We start from the raw sequence: 20,357 nt of genomic DNA on the forward strand, positions 1-20,357 counted from the left end.
AACAAAAGCCTAATTAACAGAGCAATCGCCTCCAAATTTACCGATTAGATGCAATAAGCAATCAAATCAAATCAAAATCTTCGTATTCCAATTGAATTTCCAGTAGATTTTACAACATATCCAACAATCACAATCACAAAATAACTGCTTACAGGATAATCGAGCGATTAAATCGATCAATCACCAACTCGTCGAAGGCGTTTCATGATCGTGATCGCACTTATAATTCACAACTGCGGCGTCGTCTCCAATCCTACTCCGACGCGCCGCGGGATCTCACGCATGGCGGATCCCTCGCTGATCAAGGAGATCAAGCAGGCGTTGTCAATTCCTGTAATGGCGAAGGCGCGCGTCGGCCATTTCGTGGAGGCGCAGATTCTGGAGCAGATTGGGGTCGATTACATCGACGAGAGCGAGGAATTGAGGATCGCCGACGAGAATCACTTCATGAACAAGCACAATTTCGGAGTGAAGTTTGTGTGCGGCTGCCGCGATTTGGGGGAGGCGCTGCAGTGGGTAAGAGAGGGCTCCGCCATGATCCGGACGCAGGGGGAAATCAAGGGGTTTGGGGAATGTGAGCCGGCGAGATTGGCAAATTATAATGATATTACCATTCTGCCCTTTCATAATAAATTAATCTAAAAATATTATTTGTGTGGCAAAATCTGGACCACTCATTTAATAAAAATGAGTGGCTGATATTGCATCTCATTTCTCAATTACCCTAAAAAATCTCAATTGATCATGAACCTATATATATATATATATATAATATTTATTATACAACAAATAATAAATATGCAATGATAATTAAAAAAATATATATCAATATGCAAAATGATGCATGTCTCTGGTTAGGGATGTCACACACTATGTAGCAATGTGTCCAGATAACTAATTTTTTTTCTTATTTTTTTTGTCACGTTAATCAATCATGAGATAATTAGATTTATCATAAATCGATAAAATATCTGATATGTGTGTTTCAGAATCAGAATAATGTAGTAGCCATTCTTAGCCTGAGCTAAAAATGGAAGAGTTTTACCAACAAGTAGATAATGATCGAATAATGTCAAGAAGATTGCCCTGTATAACCGCACGGAGAAAACGGCGTTTTCCTGGAGTGTACGGTGGGTACCTTGCCGATATATCAAGGACAAAACCCCGTTTTAGAAGAGCCTTCTTGTGGCTGAAAGCATCAAATGAGAACTTCCCATGATATGCTCCCATCCCACTCCCGCCTACGCCTCCGAACGGTAATCCTGCCTCAAAAAACTGCAATCGAAATGTAAAATCATGAAAGTTTGGTCAAACTCGAGTCTATATTAACAACTTCAAAAATCACTTAGAAAAATTATGATTTAAAATTTATTCGCAACTGTCCCATAACAAAAAATTTAATCGTCGTTTCCTTTATGAACAGACTGTAAATGATAGATATATGAGAGATGAACATTAGCAAATAGGCTTAATGGGAGCCCATACTATTATTTTTTTCTGCGTCGACCCTTAAATACAAGGAATAAATCACTTACGTGAAGAACGGTGTCATTGATGATCATAGCACCACTTGAAATGTTTCCAACGAACTTGTCCTCCAATTTCTTGTCATTTGTAAAGAGATATGCAGCAAGTGGCTTCTCTTTAGCATTGATCACACCAACACACTCCTCAATCTTATCAACCTTCATTTTCCAAGATATGCAATATTCAGTATCATCATGTACTATTCTACTTTAATTAAGAGGGAATCGAATAAAATGACATGTTTTACCGTAATTATGGGAAGTATAGGACCGAAAATTTCTTCATCCATGAGGAGAGAATCGGTTGAGATGCCCGATACAATCGTGGGAGCAATCTTGCTGAAAAATAAACAACATGCATGAGGATTTGGTTGTGATACGAAGCGCACATCAGTTGGTAAGGTTGAGTGCTCGGTTTTAGGTTAAATTTAAAAAACTTACAGACTGGATTGATCACGTTCACCTCCCCGAACGATCTTCTTAGAAATATCGTTGTCATCTAGTAATTTTAACAAGCGGTTAAAATGGTGGATGTTGACGATACTTGACAATTCCTTCGACCGAAGAGGTTCTTTTCCAAAGAACTTATCCAATTGAGCCGATAGAGAATTTACCTAAATATATCAATGACAATTAATACTTTTTCCGTTCCCTAAAAATTAAAGAATTTAGGGATAACAAGTTTTAGTGCAAAATTGATAAATTGTGAGTGGAAAAAAGAAAATGTAGTTGAAGTAATTTTTAATAGACGGAATATAGAAATTTGTGTAAGAAATTAGGGTTTGATGAGATTAGTAATTACCAGTTGAGGAACGAAGTCTTGTGTAGTGATTATGTAGTCTGGGGCAATGCAGGTTTGGCCACTGTTGGCGCACCATTTGCCTCCAATTATTCTTCTTGCAGCTACCTTTTCAAGCAAAGTATAGAAATTTACATTATTATAAGAAATTTACCTTTTCATTTTTATTACTTATTTTTTAGTAAAAAAATAGATTTACATTCCACAACTTTATTTTCTACTGACTATCTTTTCGATTTCTTAAAACTTGTGTCAAATCAAATAAAAGTAGAACAATTAATTTTCGGAGGATTATTAACGTACCTTTAAGTTGACTGTGGAATCAACTACGACTGGACATTTCCCACCAAGCTCCAAAATCACTGGTGTAAGATGCTTTGCCGCGGCACTTAGCACGATACGCCCCACCTTGCCACCTCCTGGAAATTTGCGGGATAAGTTTAAAATTAACAAATCACGAAATTTAGTCGACTTTAGTTGGACTCATTAGGTTTGAAATATAATACTCTGATTGTATAGTAATTTTCTTAATTATCAAATTCGTGTATAAAATAATGTCTCTTGATGATGCTCAAACAACACCGTTTCTATAAGATACTTTTTTCTTATTTAATTAAACAACGACGTTTTGAATATCACCAAAAGGCATCATTTTATACGCAAGTGAGATAAATGAAAAAAATATGAGACTAGGAGATTTTAGCAAGCATTACCTGTGTACAATATCTTATCCCATTTTTGTTCTAGCAAAGCAGTGGTTTCGGCCACTGCCCCCTCCACCACTTTCACCGCTGATGCGTCCATGTACTTGCCCACGAGCTTCGCGAGCAGCGATGACGTGGCGGGGGAACTCTCCGACGGCTTCAAGACGACAGCATTGCCGGCAGCAATGGCTCCGACCACCGGATCAAGTGATAGAACTTACCAAAGGAATGAAATGAGAATGGAATGAAACGTACGGGTAATTAGGAGTAGTAATTAATTAAGTGACGCGTCAAATAAAATAAAAAGAGTCTCGTTTGAGACCGTAAAAACCATTAATTATAAGACGGGTCAAGATTCGGATTTGGATTCAGACTTACGAAATGGAAAGTTCCAAGCCGATATAACTAACACTACGCCGAAAGGTTCTGGGACGATTTTGGCTGACGAAGGGAAAGAAATTAGCGATGTTTTCACCTGCAAAAGTACAAATATTTCAAAGATGAAAAAATAAAAAATAAAATATAAAGAAAATTGATGATTTATTGATTATTAAGTGTGTTAAATGTTACCTTTTGTGGCTTCATCCATCGATGTAATTCCTTCAACGCCAATTTGCATGATGCTGACACTGCAGAAATCTACATCATAAATATAATTAAATTATTGATGCCACGAATATAGAGACATGAAGAAACAAAGACTTTTTTCAAGTATAGTTACTCCTTAATGCCACGAATATATAATTAAATTATTGAGGCCACGAATACAAATATAATCCTCCCATTTATTTTTTGAACAAATATAATCACAACAAAAATGATAATATCCGGAACTTGAGGCCTATAATACTATACCAAGTTCTAATTATATAGTATAAAATTATAAAATGATAAATTTACAAAAATAAAAATATGAAAAAATCTCTCTTTAAATGAGTCCTGTAGAGGAAATAACTAACACATGAAATTTGGCATGGACTCCACATGGTTCTTGTCAATTGTCATCATCATAAATCATCAATTTTAACACGGAGTATTATTGAAATCTACAAGTAGATAACATAAATATCAATTTTATCATCTCGATATGTACGCAGAGAAATTATTGAAAAACATCATTGTCTACCTAGTAACAATAAATATAGGTGGTTGTAATTCTAGAAAAAGTATAGAGCTATAGGCGGTGAAGGAGTAAAAAATATTTTGAGAAAGAAATGATACCACAAATACAATATATATATACACATCAATTATCATGTGTGAGCCACATTATGTCACATGCATCTTGCTTGATTATATTGCTTTTATCATTCTTTAGCAAATGGTAAAACTGTCCCAAAAACTAGGATGGTGGTGATGTAAATATTATTTTAATATTGTGAAGTGGTGTTTAATTAGGTTGGGTGATACCTTGAGAGAGTATATATAGTACTTATCTCCTAATTATTTTTCAACTATGAACTTTTCTTCACTAACATCCTAAATCTTTTAAAATCCCATTAATTTTAAATCTCTGTATAAAAACATATAGTCATCTATAGGGTTAAAGTATTGAAGTTTTTTAGTAAATGAAAGTAGAAGTATAATCACCATTATGAGAATCTTCAACCATACGTCCAGTCTAGACTCCAATATTGTTAATAGCCGATTTTGGCCCAAACTAGAAATAAACATTAATAACCGCAATTACAATTTTTTAAAGTGGAATTGCCCTTTCCTCAGTTCGAATTGAAACTGTCTTATCGGTTCTCTCGCTCCAGTTTCGATTCCAATATTTTCAAAGCATCAGTAAAAACTAGCCAATAGTAACCGCAACTAAAAAAATTAACTAACAACCGCCGATCAAATATGTTGGCGGTCCGGTTACGGTCCCACTCCCCCTTAGAAACGTAACCGCAATTTCCGGTTCAAAACCGAACCGGCTATATAGTTGCATATTAAAGAATTCATCTAGAGCAATACAACCTTTAAAATTCATAGAATTTTAAACTTATTCAAACCAAATTTGGTTATATTTAATTCAATCAAGATTAACAATATAAGAACAAACAAACATGATGAACATGAACATGAGCATGAATATGAATCCTACCTCATGAATAACTGCTTCAAATTCCGGTTTTTGGAGATCAGATCGCAAAGCTTCGACTATTTCCTCGTTGTGAAGAGAGACAATCTTCTGTATAGCTTTCAGCTGTGAAAACCGCCACTCGAAACTCTTCGTTTTTCCGGTGGCGTAGGTGGCTCTCAGCTCCCTCACCGCCGCCTCCGCTCCCACAGCCATTCTCTCTCTCTCTGTCTCTCCAAAAGCAGAGGATATGATCGATGTTAATGCGATTTTCCCACAAGGTGGAAGCATAAGGGCGTAGCTTTTCCATATGCTATCCTTTTATAGTAATTCATGTCGTCTTGTAATTTATTCCTCCACTTTTTATTTATTATACTAGTACTACTTAGGTCTATGCATGTTCATTTATGTCAATTGTGTCATTGTGTGTAACATTTCACACACTCGTGATCTATCCTCTTTCCTAATTTCTTAATTTAATTTCCATAAGGGTTAATTGTTGAATAAATCATGACATATGAGCGATCTGTTTCTTGTTAAATTTAATATTCGGCTGAAAAAATTATGAAGTTTGCAATTATCTCCGAGCGAAAATTATGGTGAAATTATATCTGATATGCCAACCGAGGTATCATACCACGACGTTACTCCTACCACGTTAAACGTCTGTTTATAAAAGAATAACGATGTTGTTTCGTTGAAAACATGAACAATGAAAAGAATACATGTGAAATTATAGAGGCCTATAGATATAGGGATAGGAATTTTCTAGTTCCTACAATGGAAAATTGATAAATTTATAACTTGAATATCCATACATAGTATGGTAGTAATTGATCATCGCTGCAAAACAGTTGAAATCGACCAATATAAAAGTTAATACTACTAACAAGTTGACAGGAACCAAATGTGGGACCAAAGTCCTTTGTAGAAGCAATATTCGTTTTTGGCTTTGTTGTTTCATGTTTGATTGGTTTTCTATTGATGATAAGAGTGTTCCATTAATTATGTATCAATAACAATTGAACACGTAAATTAAGAAACGGGCCACAAATTAATTATAATTATGTTCAATAAAAATTGAACACGTAAATTAAGAAACGGGTCACAAATTAATTAAGGGGATGTGATGATATTGAAGATTTTCATTTGAATCTCTCTATATATTTACTTTTTAATCACATTAATGAACTTTTAGAAATATTTGGATATTGAAATTATAATTATATACTCTATATAACTTAAACATCTCAATCAAGCATATTTTATCATATATTTATGAGTATCCATTTTTTTTTAAAAATACTATTCTACATTACAAGACATGATAAAACTCCAAGATGAATAGATGATATGGTAAGACCAAGTGATAAGTGTTGGGTTGCTTTCAACCATACATTGATATTTCCTTATAGCATGGGTAATTCGTAATTGGGCTACAACTACAAGAATTCAACAAACTCTTAATAAAACAAATTTTTAATGCGGCTTTAAATTCCCATATTTATGTGTCACATGTTCTTGTCATAAGATATCACAATCAGTCATCGGTAATTGTTTGTTAATATAGTATGGATATAACAAGGGCCAACAATTTTTTTAGCAAATTCATTTAAAACGATTTATTTTTTATTAGATCATATACACAATTGTCATTTTAATTAATTATTATACATTTATTTTTTAGTTCGTATGATCTACATTAATATTCTCTGAAAAATCTTGGCAAATGGGTTGAGCTAATATCAACAATGGTCAAAGACTCAAAGTGTTCGACAAAATGCTTAATACAACTTCAACATATATATTTCTAGCTAGGATTCTAACTTTAATGTTTGTCATGATTCTCACGAACGGTAAAACATTAATTGTGTTAATATTTGTATGAATTATGCACCGCATGAAATTTATTTGACACCATGTCGTCGGTGGTTACAAGAAAATTAATTATTGATGCTCAATTATGTGAACAAAAATTTAATTGATATATATCATGTGTTGGCATATTTTATTTCGACCTAACTTTCATTATAGATTGAAATATGGGTTGCCATAAATATTGATTTTAAATAGTGAGCCATTAATTGTTTGAGTGTTAACCAGTACTCCATTAGTATAAAAAGTACGAAATTCACGTGACATCGACAACACTTAATTAACACTAGATCGTCAATTTATGGTTGGAGATTAATATATCAATTTGGTTCTCGGTTTCTAACTTTGTTTTATCGCCTATTAAACTCATAGAGAAAGAGAACTCATTAGAAGCACTGGCATATATACATTGGAACAAGTTGCACCCGAAAATTTTTGTGCATTAATACAATGTGTAGTCCAATTTTTACAAAATTTGTCGGTAGCCCAGTGGTAAGTTGCTTCTTTCTTCAGCCTATAAACTCGAGTTTGAGACTTTTGAGCTCTTTCCTACTCTTAATTTTTACTTAGACTTTCTCTTCTCCAAATTAACTTTGTTTTAATCCATATCATATCTAATTCAATTTTATTTTTTACATGATACTATAAAATAGTTTATTTTTATTTAAAATGAAATTTTTTGATAAAAAAAATAAAGACAAAGACTTTATTTTAAAAAAATAATTGAAAAAGCATAACAAAGAAAATAAAAAAGATTAGTTACATTTTGAAATTTTAAGTCTATGTAATTATTTTTGCATCTCCAAATTGAAAATTCTGGATACGCCACTGATTAGAAGGGAGACATGCCTCAAGAAACATTGCCCAACCGAGAGCACAAAATTAAGTTTGGCTATTCTTCCTTCAAGGAAGACTCAACACCAGAGAAGAATTTAATGATTTAAAGTGATCGAAATTAGAGATGATTAATGTACACTGTGCATGTAAAAATCTGAAAAATATTTAGCTACTTTTGGTAGTATTGTTGTGATCGTTGGAATTTTTTCTTTGCCTCCCCAAAAACCAAAGGCCTGTCCACTTTTGCGACTCAATGGTCCATCCAGAAGATTTGAATATCGCATATAAACTTCGTGTGTCTATGTCATTGCATTATCTGTTTAGGACATTAGAAATAACATTATATGTTCCTTTTGGAAAAAAAATAAAATTCCTTTTACCTTGCTGAATATTTGCTTTATTATATTAAATGAAGGAAATTAAGTATCCTCTCCTTTTAGCACACTGTATATAGCATTAATTTGGATACGCATGTATTACCAAACGAGTTATTGTATACCTAATTTGAATGTTCATCCCCATTTCAGTTGCCAATCATTTTCGGAAAACGTCACTAATAAATTGTATTCGGCACGTAATTAAACTTTTAAAAAAATGAAATTAAATATACATGCATCTTAAAGCAAAACCATTTACATTTTACAATCTATTAGGTGTGTGAAAAATATTAGGAATTGAAATAAATGATGATTCCTCCTTCCATTCCAAAATTTATCCATTTATTTCTCCCATTCCCGTGCACATGGATGGATCATTCAAATATAGATTTTAGTTAATTAAAATCAATGTTATTCTTATTTTTTTTACACTAATTTAAATAATAATGTGAAAAAATAATAATACTATTAAAATAATTATTATTCTCCCGGTAAGGCCCAATCCAACATACTAAGCCCATTATCTTAGCCCAAGGCTTAACTTTTTTTCTTATCAAAACCCTGTCGTTTCAGTTTCTCTTCTCTACCGGCGATACATTCTTCCTTTCCCTTCGCCGTCTCCGGTAAGCTTCTCTCTCTGTGTCTCTTCCTGTTCAATAAACCAATATATTGAAAGATCGGACATGTGTTGGGGCTTAAATCGGAGCCAAATTGGTCCGGGTTCGGATCCAGGATTTTGGTGTGATGTGGGTTTCGCGTTTACTTACTACTTCATTTCTGTTTGAATCTGTGATAGGGATGTGTGTTTTTGGTTTCGACGTGTTTGAATCACATTTTTGTGTTGGATTCGATTTGATTTGGATTTTTGCGCGACGAAATTTGGTTGTGCGTTTTTGAGATTGTTAATGTGACTAGGAATTAGGAGCTCAGTGCTTGAATTGTGCTGGCGCTATTCGTTTTCCCCCATTGTAGTGGATCAACCTAGTATTTTAGATAACTAAACTTTGCCGTGTTGATTGATTGAAGCAATCATGTTGAGATCTGACGTGCATTTTATTCAAGCTGAAAAGCAAAGAAATTATGCCATTGGACGAAGTTATGGGGCCGTTTACATTGAGTGATAGGATAGATTGATAAAACATTGTATAGAGAATTTGAAGGTTAAGATGGAAAAACAAGTGCAAAATTAATCAATCCAAGTATATGGTGGTTAAGCCTGAATGATTTTATTTATCCTTCCTATTAGTAAATGCCCGCTTTAGTAAATTAAAATTATGCTAAGATATGAAAACTGAGCTTGCTTTGTATGAGGTTGGTTGAGCCTCTCATCTGAATGAGGGGGTTTGCTCATTGCTTCAATAAATTCTCATTGCTGTATTTATGCTTGAGTTTGTTATTCTTTTTAGTTTATGGATTTGCCTCTGAAAAGTATTGATAGGTGTTTATTTTTCTTGTAGATTTTAATTGATTTGAGAGAAGATGTATGATAATGTTGGACCACAGCCTGGTGTGCCTCGTCCACCGAATGCAGCAGCAGACCCTTTTGGGAATACATTTTATGGGGCAAGTTCGGGATTCATTAGAGGTGGACTAGGTGCTTATGGAGAGAAGATTCTTGGATCGAGCTCTGAATATGTGCAAAGCAATGTGAGTAGTGATGGAGCATGGAGTCTTTTGTGTGCTTTAGATGAGTCTGTTGATGCCTTGAAGATGCATGCTATAAATGCTTATAGAACTAAGACAACTCCATTCTAATAAGTTCTCATCTTATATTCTGATTGTTCTGAAACAGATCAGCAGGTACTTTTCTGACCCGCAATATTATTTTCAAGTCAATGATCAATATGTGAAGAACAAATTGAAGGTCGTTCTTTTCCCATTTCTACACCGGGTAACCATTTTGTTCTTCAACGACGTTTTTCTGTTCACTTGTTGTCTGTAATTGTGAAATCCTTGTGATGATGTCATTAGTTTAGTAGCAAGTATTACCGCTTTAACTTATTTTGATCTCATTTAGGGCCATTGGACAAGAATCTCCGAGCCAGTTGGTGGCAGGCTCTCATACAAGCCCCCTATTTACGATATAAATGCTCCGGACTTGTACATTCCTTTCATGGCATTTGGTACCTATTTGGTTCTTGCTGGCCTATCATTAGGACTCCATGGAAAGTGAGTTTTTTATGTATGCCTTGCATTCTGTTCTTGTTTCTGACTACCCCGTAATAAGAATTGGCCTCATTAAGTGAGCTTCTTGTCTTTCAGTACTTCTAAGATGCTTTTTAAATGATCTGATTTACTGGTACCCGAACATGTTACTCATTTAGTAGATAACATTTCTGTATTTTCTCGTGTTGTTCGGAAAGGTTTATGGAGGTCTGCTTATTAGTAGTATTTATTTGTGCATATTGGTATTTGTGGCAGAACAATACCTTCATTCACCTTCCTATTTATGGTGGAATCTAAAGCAGTATTTTCTTCGTTTCCAAAACTTTTACAAGAAGATGATTTTAGGTTTTAACTAATACCAAGACTGCTAAATGTCAAGTCCCTATTGCTTAATCTCATAGCTACAAAAAAATTTCTCTGTTTGAGCTTACACTGAGCATTCAGTTTTGCTATTCTGTCACTCACTGCACGTCTACAGTTAGATTATGCGGGGATAGTCTGTCTCATTCGGTGTAATATGCTTATGTTGCAGGTTTAGCCCCGAAGCTCTTAACTGGCTGTTTGCCAAGGGGGTGGTTGGTTGGTTTTTTCAATTTTGCCTGCTGAAATTGACGTTGTCCACCTTGGGTAGTGCGGAGGCACCTTTCCTCGACATGGTGGCGTATGCTGGATACACTTTCACAGGACTCTCTCTAGCTGTCTTTGGGAGAATCTTTTGGAGCTATGCATACTACTTTCTGTTACCATGGACATGTTTGGGCATGGGGATTTTCTTGGTGAAGACGTTGAAACGAGTCCTGTTTGCAGGTTATGATTCGACCAGGCATCATTATCTGCTGCTCTTCATCGCCTTGGCTCAATTCCCACTCCTCATTTGGCTGGGTAACATTAGTCTTAACTGGCTTTTTTAGACACCTATGACTCCAAATATTAGCAAAGAAACATGATTTGTGTTGAATGTATAACTGTATCTCCTTTTATATATCTGAATCTCTATGATGGTCTGAATGTTTTTAGCTTTGATTAGATAATTATTCGTTTATTGTTTTATTATCATCATTGAAGAAATAACTTCCATAGTAAAATTTTAGTTTACAAATATGTTCATGTATGTCAATTTCATAACAAAAATAATGCAAGTATAATTATCTCTATCATGATTATTTTATTTTCGATTTGGTAAATTTACTCTATAAATCACCTTTAGAGCATCTTCATCGTATCCCTCAAAGTTTGCTTTAGGTCATAACTCCCAACAATCACGTGCAATAAATCACTAAACAATTTAAATACTTATTTTATTTTATTTTTAAATTGTTATTTAATTTTATATTTATTTTTAAATTTTCGTTATTTATAAAATTAAAACAAATAACTCACACAGTCGAAGGAGTTCGCCACCCCTGAAATCACAGAGCCGGATATGACCCCTACTTTTCTAGTCTGGCCCGAAATATTCCTAATTTCCTACCATTACCAATTCTCATAGCAAGGAATACTACTACCGTGTGTGACTTGGCCTAGGAGTAGAGTAGTAATGTTTGAGGTCAAAAGTCTTGGGTCCGAGTCCATCATGACATGATCTTAAATTTACGTTCATATTCATTTGCCTATAAAAAATAAGAATACTACCATCTTACAAAGTACTACCTCAACTATTTTTTTTATTGAAAATGCCAAATAAGGTGCACGAACATGCCATTTTGCTATATATCAACTTAATTGGATCGATATTAAAAACAGATCGATGAATGACCACTAACTCCTAAAATCCTCCACGACTAATTCAAATGAAACTAAATCAGTATACAATATCAAACAAAGATTTGACTTGAAATGGTTTTGACTTTAGAGGGCACGCCCTCCGCCTCAAATTATGAGGTTGGCTTGACCACTTGGGTCGCCTTAGCCATGCACCCCTCCCAAGTAGGTGGGCACAAGCTCGGCGACATCCAATAATTTCAAAGCCCCCACTTGGGTCACAAGCTCACACTGCTAAGCTCGGAGACTGATAGATCTTCAATGGCCTATCGACGGAAATCAAAGAGCACACAAAAGATTGGAGATGAACAAATAAGATAAACCCTAGTTGAGGTGCTATAGGCGATTTCCGCCAGAACGGGAATGAGAATAAGTTTATACATGAATCAAAATTCTATAGAATTCTAGAATTTATAGATATTTAATCCTAGAACATATCTTGCTAAGCAAGCAAAATAAATAAACAAAAATATTATAAAAGATATGCAAAATCAAATCAAATATTATTAAAAGATACGGAGATTGAGAGAGATTTGGATGCGATCTTGAGCGTGATTTGGATGCTCGAGGGCCCTATGAGAGACCTTACTTTTTATTTGATATATGGTTATGTACAATGGTTATTAATAATCTTATATCAATGTAGGATCAAAGGTATCAAAGCAACAATAATTTTATTATTCATGTGTTAAATGAAACTCACACTGACACTCCATATTAAGCTCAATTACAAAGCATACATGAAAGAAGAAAATCTCTTCACCACTCTAAGAGATACTAATAATCACACCCAAAAACAAAAACAAATACTACAAATGTATGAAATGTTGAGTTAACAAACTGAATTTTTTGCCAACTCATTACCCCCACATTCTTCACACGCAACAAAGTAGCATGAAGCGCATTCAAATCCGAGAAATGTATACACATTCTTGCGGTGACAAACATCGCATCGACTCTTGAGAGTGATATAAGTGAAAGAGAGGGTGATTAGGGTGAATTCCATGCATCTCAAATCTCCTCCCTAGTTTCACATTTATGTAGCAACCAGATGCATTCTTCAAACACCTAAGGTGGAAAGATACATCGTATTCGCGACAGTGATACATCAAATCCTTGGGATGCATTTCCACTTCACAAAACTCGCAGTAGAAATCAGAGGGATGGTCTAGAGAGGCATTAGAGGTGAGCAACAACGCGTGCTTATCCCACTCACGATCTGTTATACTCTTAGGCAGTAGAACCTGGTAACCATGGACTATAAATCTCCAGTCATTATCAATGCAATGATAATAACCCTAAGTGAGGAATAGAGGCTTGTAATAAGGGTGAGTTGAATGTATAATACTTGTTGGTAAAGATGCTGGACATCTATCTTCTTCCCACATTCTTCACACTTATACCCCATCCCATTTGTGTAAACATAACAATTATCGCAACACCAATACGAGATAGCATCCCTAGCCTTTGATTTAGGAAGTGCATAGAGTGTGTAGTTATGACAGTGACCATATAGTTGGTAGTTTGGATGAAAAGTATTGGGTATGAAGCAGCAAATGGGGTGGATGAAATATGTGCAAGGATAAGAAGTGCATTGATAGTATGGAGGGGAAAATATGAGTGTTACACATGCATCACATATCTTGGTTTCACTTTCACTTTCACTTTTATCATCTTTCAAAACCAAACTAAGAGGATGGTCATGATATTTGAATATAAATGAATCACTTGGGATTGGGATATTGTCAACACCCTTTTCTCTCATCACAAAGGGAGTGATTAACTTGTTGTATACCTCATTTGCATCTAGTGGAAACTCAATCGCACCTGAACCTTCATCTCCAATTCTGAAACAAGTAAGATATTGTGTAAGTAAGACTTGTCAAATGGGTCAGGCTAGCCCAGACTCGACTATCAGTAAAACGAAGTGGGCTCCAATTGCCTAATTTTTAAACTCAAGCCTAGGCCCATCACTACTAAGCGCTAACCCTATTTAATTATGTCCAACTTTTATAAAAAAAAGTCCTTAAAATTCAGTTTCTTCATAAATAATTGCAATCAAAGTAGTATACAGTACTCCCTCCGTCGCACAAAGATTGTCCAATTTTTTCATTTCCGTCCGTCCCACAAAGTTTGTCTCATTTCACTTTTTACCATTTTTGGTAGTGGACCCCATATTCCACTAACTCATTCCTACTCACACTTTATTATAAAACTAATATATAAAAGTAGGATCCACATTCCACTAACCTTTTCAACTCACTTTTCATTCCATTTCTTAAAACACATACCGGTTCAAAGTGGGACTATCTTTGTGGGACGGAGGGAGTAGTACATATTTGTTTAGTTGTAATTATTACTAAAGTAAAAGGGAAATGAGAAAAAGCAAGTGAGAGAGGAAAAAGGTAGTGGATTGTAGCGTCCACATTCTAAATAAGTATGATTATTATTTGTAGAAAAACTTTCCACTTAGGTAAAACAAAAACTGGAAAGATCTTACAAGTTATAGCGTTGTTTGACCATGGATGGAGCACATTTGATATGGGCAAAGAATCTGCAATCACCACAATAATAGACCCACTGTGTATAGAAATTATGGTCACCACAAACATCACATGGGTAACCAAACCTGAGATGCTTCTCTGGAAAAGAGAAGGCCAAGGAAAGTTGGTGGTGGTGGTGATCTGTGGAGAGTCTGGCCGGCAGCAAAGCGCACGTCTTGTGAACCCAGAAATCACAAGTGGTGCATATGTAGGCCATTTCCACTTCTTGAGCTTTGCAACCATCGCACTTGAATCGAAAGGCCGGCTTTCTCATCAGTGTGAGAGGGTGATGGGGGTGACTCGGATGCTGCACCTCTTTCTTCAGCTTCGCAAAGGCATCAACACATGTACTGGTGTGGAACCGGAGATCGCAACACTCACATTCATATCTAACCAGCTTATCAAGAGAGCCACCACAAAAATCACACTAAGTGTCATCCCTTGACAAGTGGGAATCAAGCAGGCAAAGAGTATGATCTTCGAGGATGCGAATATATGGACGCAGTTCCCCACATTTCTTGTGGAGGATGAAGCTACCACTAGAGTTAGGATCACATTTCAAGCAAACATATGTCATATCCAAATGAGCTATGATTTTGCCGCACACATAACAATCTACTTTCTCCTCCCTCACAATACTCTCTTTTAGAAATAAAGGATGATGCAAACACCAGATATAATTCTCCTCCATCCTTCAACCTATTGGATTACTATCAAAATTAATGAGATATAAAAAGAAATATATAGAGTATAAGAAGCAAGGATTTATGACGATGATTGTGCATATATATATATATATAGAGTCCCATTATCCATAAATTCACTCTTAAAGACCGAACCACCGAACCCTACCAAATTAGGGCTTTTAGATCTAGTTTTTTATGGATAAGATACAGAAATTTATAAATTATTTTCACCTTCATCACGAGCCTATTTTAATTCATCTGAAGGTAAATAAGTCATACTAACATGTTACGAAGATTTAACTTCGTTCTAGTAGGTTTTTACTTCATTCCAGTAGGACCTATTGGAAGCAAGTAAAAACATGTTGTAGTTTCAAAGTATTACGTACAGAATGAAGTAATAGACCTATATAATGAAGTAAAATGAGCTTGTAATGAAGCCGAAAAAATTTTCACAGCAGCACATCTCATCAAAAAAACTAGATCTAATGGCTCAGATTTGGTCTCTAGTTCGGTCTTTAAAATTGGTTCGACATTGATCCCAACTCTCTCTATATATATATATTAATATATAGCATGGAGAAACAAAAATTAATTCACAAGCGAAGAACAAATTTATCAGAATACCCCGATTCACAAGCAAAGAACAAATAAATCAGAATAATTAAAGAGAATGAAAGTAACATATTGTCATAAAAAAGAATTTGTGTGGGTCTAACTAGTGATTGTTTAAGTGCTATTCACATATTCCAGCTATTAATTAATTAACCTTCCACTTTTTCACTTTATATCATGCTTTAATAAATCAATTACGTATTTCAAGACAACTTTATTCTCTCGTATGGGATGATAATCTAATATTGCCTTCTTGTTTTTACATTGAGTACTTATCTGTGATTTGTGAATGATACTACTTTGGGGTCAACACATGCTTTAATACAAATTGATAAATAATGAGAGAAAAATATAAAAAATACTACTAAATTGGTAAATGATGAGAGAGAAATATAAAAAGTTTTGTGGGACGGACAAAAATGAAAAAAGAGACTTGGAATATACAGGGAACTCCCTATATTCGTTAATTTTACTTTGTAAGTAGGCTGTGCCTGCATGCCTTCTGTCAGTAACCTTAATTCTATTTGATATGGTTATATACATTGGTTATTAACCATCTTGCATCGATGCGGGATCATATGTATAGAGCATCCGCAATGGTCGGCTAGCGACCGGCTAGCCGATTCGTCGCGCTGGCCGATCGGCTAGCCGAACCATTGCAGTCGGCCAGCGCAAAATCGGCGAGCGGATTGGCGTGGGCTCGTCGATCGCTCGTCGCTGGCCGAAACGCTAGCCGATCGGCTAGCCGCCATTGTGGAGGCCCGATCGGCCAGCGCCGATTTTCGATTTTTTTTTTTTTTAAATCATATATAAACGCGATTTTCGTTTCATTTTCATTTGCACCACTTGTTTTAACGAGTTTTCTCTCTCTCTAACTTTCTGTTCAAGAGCATCATCGAGTGATGGATCACAACAACGAGTCCAGTCCGGCGACGAGCGGCTCTCAGACTCCCACAGTACCCGTGGGATCTGGATGGGGGCAGATGGGCCCGGAATTTAACATCCCTTGGAATCAGATGATGGGGATGATGGCTGGTGCGCCGGGGGGAGGGGGGGGGGGGCGATGGGGGGGAACCAGGGGGTATGCCGTGGGGGATGCCGGGCGGCGGGCAGTCAGCGCCCGGGTGGGGGGGTATGCCCCAGATGCAGCAGCAGATGATGGGGATGATGTGGCGGGGGGGGGGGGGGGGGGGGGGGATGCCGCACGGTATGCATCCCGGGATGCCGGGGGGGGGGGGTGCAGGGGTCACTGGGAGGGGACGCGGTATATCGGCCCTCGCTTGATTTTTTGACGGCTTCGTCTCACACGTCGACCCCGGTGGAGACGCAGTTCTCTGGCGATGACCTTCTGTCATTGCATGATATGGGGATCGATCTCGGGGACGATGATACTCCCGTTCCAGCGACGCCGGCCGCGCCGAGGAAGAAAACGAGGGGGAAGGGGAAGGGCAAGGCGGTCAGCGAGTCATCGCAGCCCGCTGCCACTGGCCGGAGGAAGTGGACGGAGGATGAGTACGCCGCGGTGGCCAAGGGGTGGTTGGAGGTGTGCGACGATCCACTGGTTGCGAACAACCAGCGGGTCATCAACATGTGGGCGAAGATCAGGGCTGCCTATAAGAACCACTGCCCGCACGGGAAGGACTTCAGCAACGAGGAGGTCCGGAAGGGGTGGGAGCGCACCAGGGCCGCGGTGGGCCGTTTTGCGAATTTGTACGCCAACGCCCTCCGTCAGCTCAGAAGTGGGCAGACTGAGGACGACGCCCGGAGGATAGCCGCGAGTCAGTTCCCCTTGGAGGGGAAGTATAAGGAGTTCACCTTCTGGGAGTGCTTCTTGTTGCTGAAGGACTCGGAGAAGTTCCGGGCGGGGTGCGACGCTGGGTGGCCGAAGAAGCAGCGACTGAACTATAGCGGCGACTACAGCGGCAGCAGCGGCGGATCCCACGACCTCCCCCCGGATGTTGAGGAGTTTCCATCCCCTCCTTCTTTTACTGGTCGCCCCCGCCCGATTGGACACAAGCGGGCGCAGCGGGCTGCGAGGGGCGGATCCCCCCTATCACCCCGCGAGGTCCAGTCCTCCGCCCTCCCACCCGCCCCACTTGAGTACACTCTCCATTCGCGTAACCAAACGCGGGCTCAGATGTTACAGGTCTTCCGAGAGTGGAAGAATGCCACTGACCCCACGGAGAAGAGGTTTCTGCACGAGATGCTCGAGAGCATACGTGCTGATTTAGAGATGGCGAGGTCACGGCTGGGGGGTTCCGACGTGGGCTCAGATACCACGGGCGGCGGCAGCGGCGGCGGCGGCGGCGAAGACGACGAGGACGACGGCGACGGCGATGAGGAGTAGAGAGTGGCGGGGCTCGTTTGTTGAAGCCCTTTTTTTAAAAAAAAAATCATGTACTTTTTTTTAAAAAAATCTTTGTACTTTTTTTTAATGAAATGGGTTATTTTTCCCGTATATGTGTCGTAAATTTAATTCCGTATATCGCAATTTTAATTCCGTAAATGTAGTATATTTTGAATTATTTTTATTGCGGCTGGCCTATGGCTGGCCTAAATCTGACATGGCAGGTGGTTTTTTTAGTGTTGCTGACGTGGCAGAGGAGAGAATGGCTGGACTATGGCTGGCCTATGCACCATTGCGGATGCTCATATATCTTTATTATTCATGTGGAGTAGCACTACTTATTTGCCATTTACTATTATTATTGTAATAGTAGTATCTAGTAAACTTTTAATCGCAGCCCATTTTGTTAGTTATTCTAAAGAAATTTGTGTTTAGATATAGGCCTCAAAAAAGTTAAATATTGTCGCTCAATTTGTCATTGCAAAAAATCAATTTAATATGACGTTTAGTTCAAGTAAATGAAACTTTTAGTTGATTCATAGTATCAACTATTAAATTATTGGATCAACTGTCTCACGACTCATCTAAGACCGGATGTCTTGGTTATGTGCTGTGGTGGGTTATCTAATATTATATTTGTAACACATTAATTACCACACTCTCATGCCAAAATATAATTTTAATTCACTTTATTATCATGTACTACTGTATTCATCTCAAATACTCCATCCGTCCCGCTTTAGCAGTCCCATTGACTTTTCAGCACTCGTTTTATAAAAATGATAATAAATAGTTAAAGTGGAGAAATAATAAAGTAAAAAAGAGAATAATGTAGATAAGACTCTTCTCTATATTATTCTCTTTTTTACTTTATTATTTCTCCACTTTAACTATTTATTATCATTTTTACAAAACAAATGCAGAAAAGGAGACTGCTAAAGCGGGACGGTAGCAGCGGGACGGAGGGAGTACTAATTAAAAACGGGTTAGATCTACCTTTTCCACATTGGCGAGCCATAGACTTTATTCAACTAATTATTAGTCGTTACACAACTTGCCAAAAAAGCTCGAGAAAACAAGCACATTTACTTAATCAATGCTACTAAACGAAGCATCAAGGAAGAAACATCACAATCAAATATATAATCTTCAACAAAACCAATTCATTCATCACCTCCCACAAATTCTCAAACTAACAAACTCCAATTTTCAAAAATGGAACTAAGGCAAAGATCACTATCAATCCCCACATCCCCAAATGCCGAAAACGACGCCGTTTCACTCATGCCGCCGAGCACCGTCCCGTCTCCCCAGACGGTGCTCACGCGGGCCCTCCAGAGCTCGGCGAACCTCGCCAACCTCCTCCCGACCGGGACCATCTTCGCCTTCCAGCTCCTCACGCCGCTCGCCACCAACGGTGGCATATGCGACCAGGACACGAGGAGGCCAGTAGGCCTCCTCGTGGCCCTGGCCTTCTCCTGCCTCCTGGCCTCGTTCACGGACAGCCTCAAGTGCTCGAACGGGGACGTGCACTACGGCTTCGTGACCAGGAAGGGGCTGTGGCTGTTCGACAGCCCCGCCGCCGCGACGCTGCCGGATTTGAGCAAGTTCCGGTTGAAAGGGATGGATTTGGTCCATGCTTTTTTGTCGCTGGCGGTGTTTGCGGCGGTTGCGCTGAGGGATAAGAATGTGGTGGGGTGCTTCTACCCGGCGCCGCGGAATGAGGTGCAGAAGTTTCTAGATGTTGCACCGGTGGCGGTTGGATTCGTTTGTAGTTTGTTGTTTGTGATTTTTCCGACCACGAGGCATGGGATTGGTTATCCTGTGACGAGGGATTAGTTTTCGAGATTTTTTTTTTTTTGGCAAAAACTTTGGTGCGGGCATCCTCATTTCTCATTGACTTATTGGTTAGAGGGAAAAACGTCTTACCAACTGAGTTGTGCCTCGTCTTGTTGTTTTGATTTTGTTGGTTTTCTATTATGTGTTTTGATTATACATGTTGATTGTTTATGTGTTGTTGGTGCAAAAAGAGGAAAGGAAGACATTTCTAAATGAA

General features: G+C 37.8%; 3 protein-coding genes and 2 pseudogenes across 4 annotated transcripts; 3 read left to right on the plus strand and 2 right to left on the minus strand.

The window, feature by feature from the left end:
* Positions 1-282: 282 nt before the first annotated feature.
* On the plus strand, positions 283-1,028 carry LOC148933775 (pyridoxal 5'-phosphate synthase subunit PDX1.3-like). The gene is made up of 2 exons (XM_089061457.1): positions 283-591; positions 990-1,028. Exons 1-2 carry the CDS (start codon positions 283-285, stop codon positions 1,026-1,028), a joined length of 348 nt encoding a protein of 115 aa, XP_088917583.1.
* LOC125222771 (aldehyde dehydrogenase-like) lies at positions 936-5,411 on the minus strand. The gene is made up of 10 exons (XM_048125566.2): positions 5,122-5,411; positions 3,600-3,668; positions 3,408-3,504; positions 3,039-3,245; positions 2,629-2,744; positions 2,329-2,433; positions 1,968-2,140; positions 1,775-1,865; positions 1,536-1,685; positions 936-1,275 (listed from the first exon to the last, which is right to left on the minus strand). Exons 1-10 carry the CDS (start codon positions 5,386-5,388, stop codon positions 1,042-1,044), a joined length of 1,509 nt encoding a protein of 502 aa, XP_047981523.1. The 5' UTR covers positions 5,389-5,411; the 3' UTR covers positions 936-1,041.
* A 3,281-nt stretch (positions 5,412-8,692) lies between these two features.
* Positions 8,693-11,360, plus strand: LOC125218931 (uncharacterized). Its single transcript, XM_048120740.2, has 5 exons — positions 8,693-8,809; positions 9,644-9,833; positions 9,979-10,077; positions 10,204-10,355; positions 10,885-11,360. The coding sequence occupies exons 2-5, from the start codon at positions 9,666-9,668 to the stop codon at positions 11,261-11,263; spliced, it is 798 nt and encodes a 265-aa protein (XP_047976697.1). The 5' UTR covers positions 8,693-8,809; positions 9,644-9,665; the 3' UTR covers positions 11,264-11,360.
* A 1,414-nt stretch (positions 11,361-12,774) lies between these two features.
* Positions 12,775-15,491, minus strand: LOC125220190 (uncharacterized; annotated as a pseudogene). Its single transcript, XR_016130479.1, has 2 exons — positions 14,614-15,491; positions 12,775-13,960 (listed from the first exon to the last, which is right to left on the minus strand). The product of XR_016130479.1 is annotated as an uncharacterized LOC125220190 (transcript).
* A 3,954-nt stretch (positions 15,492-19,445) lies between these two features.
* Positions 19,446-20,357, plus strand: LOC125220704 (protein DMP3 pseudogene; annotated as a pseudogene).

Source organism: Salvia hispanica, chromosome 1 (assembly GCF_029641045.1).
Source record: "Salvia hispanica isolate PSC_SH4W2 chromosome 1, Shi_PSC_v1, whole genome shotgun sequence".
In the NCBI taxonomy this organism is placed as follows: Eukaryota; Viridiplantae; Streptophyta; class Magnoliopsida; order Lamiales; family Lamiaceae; genus Salvia; species Salvia hispanica.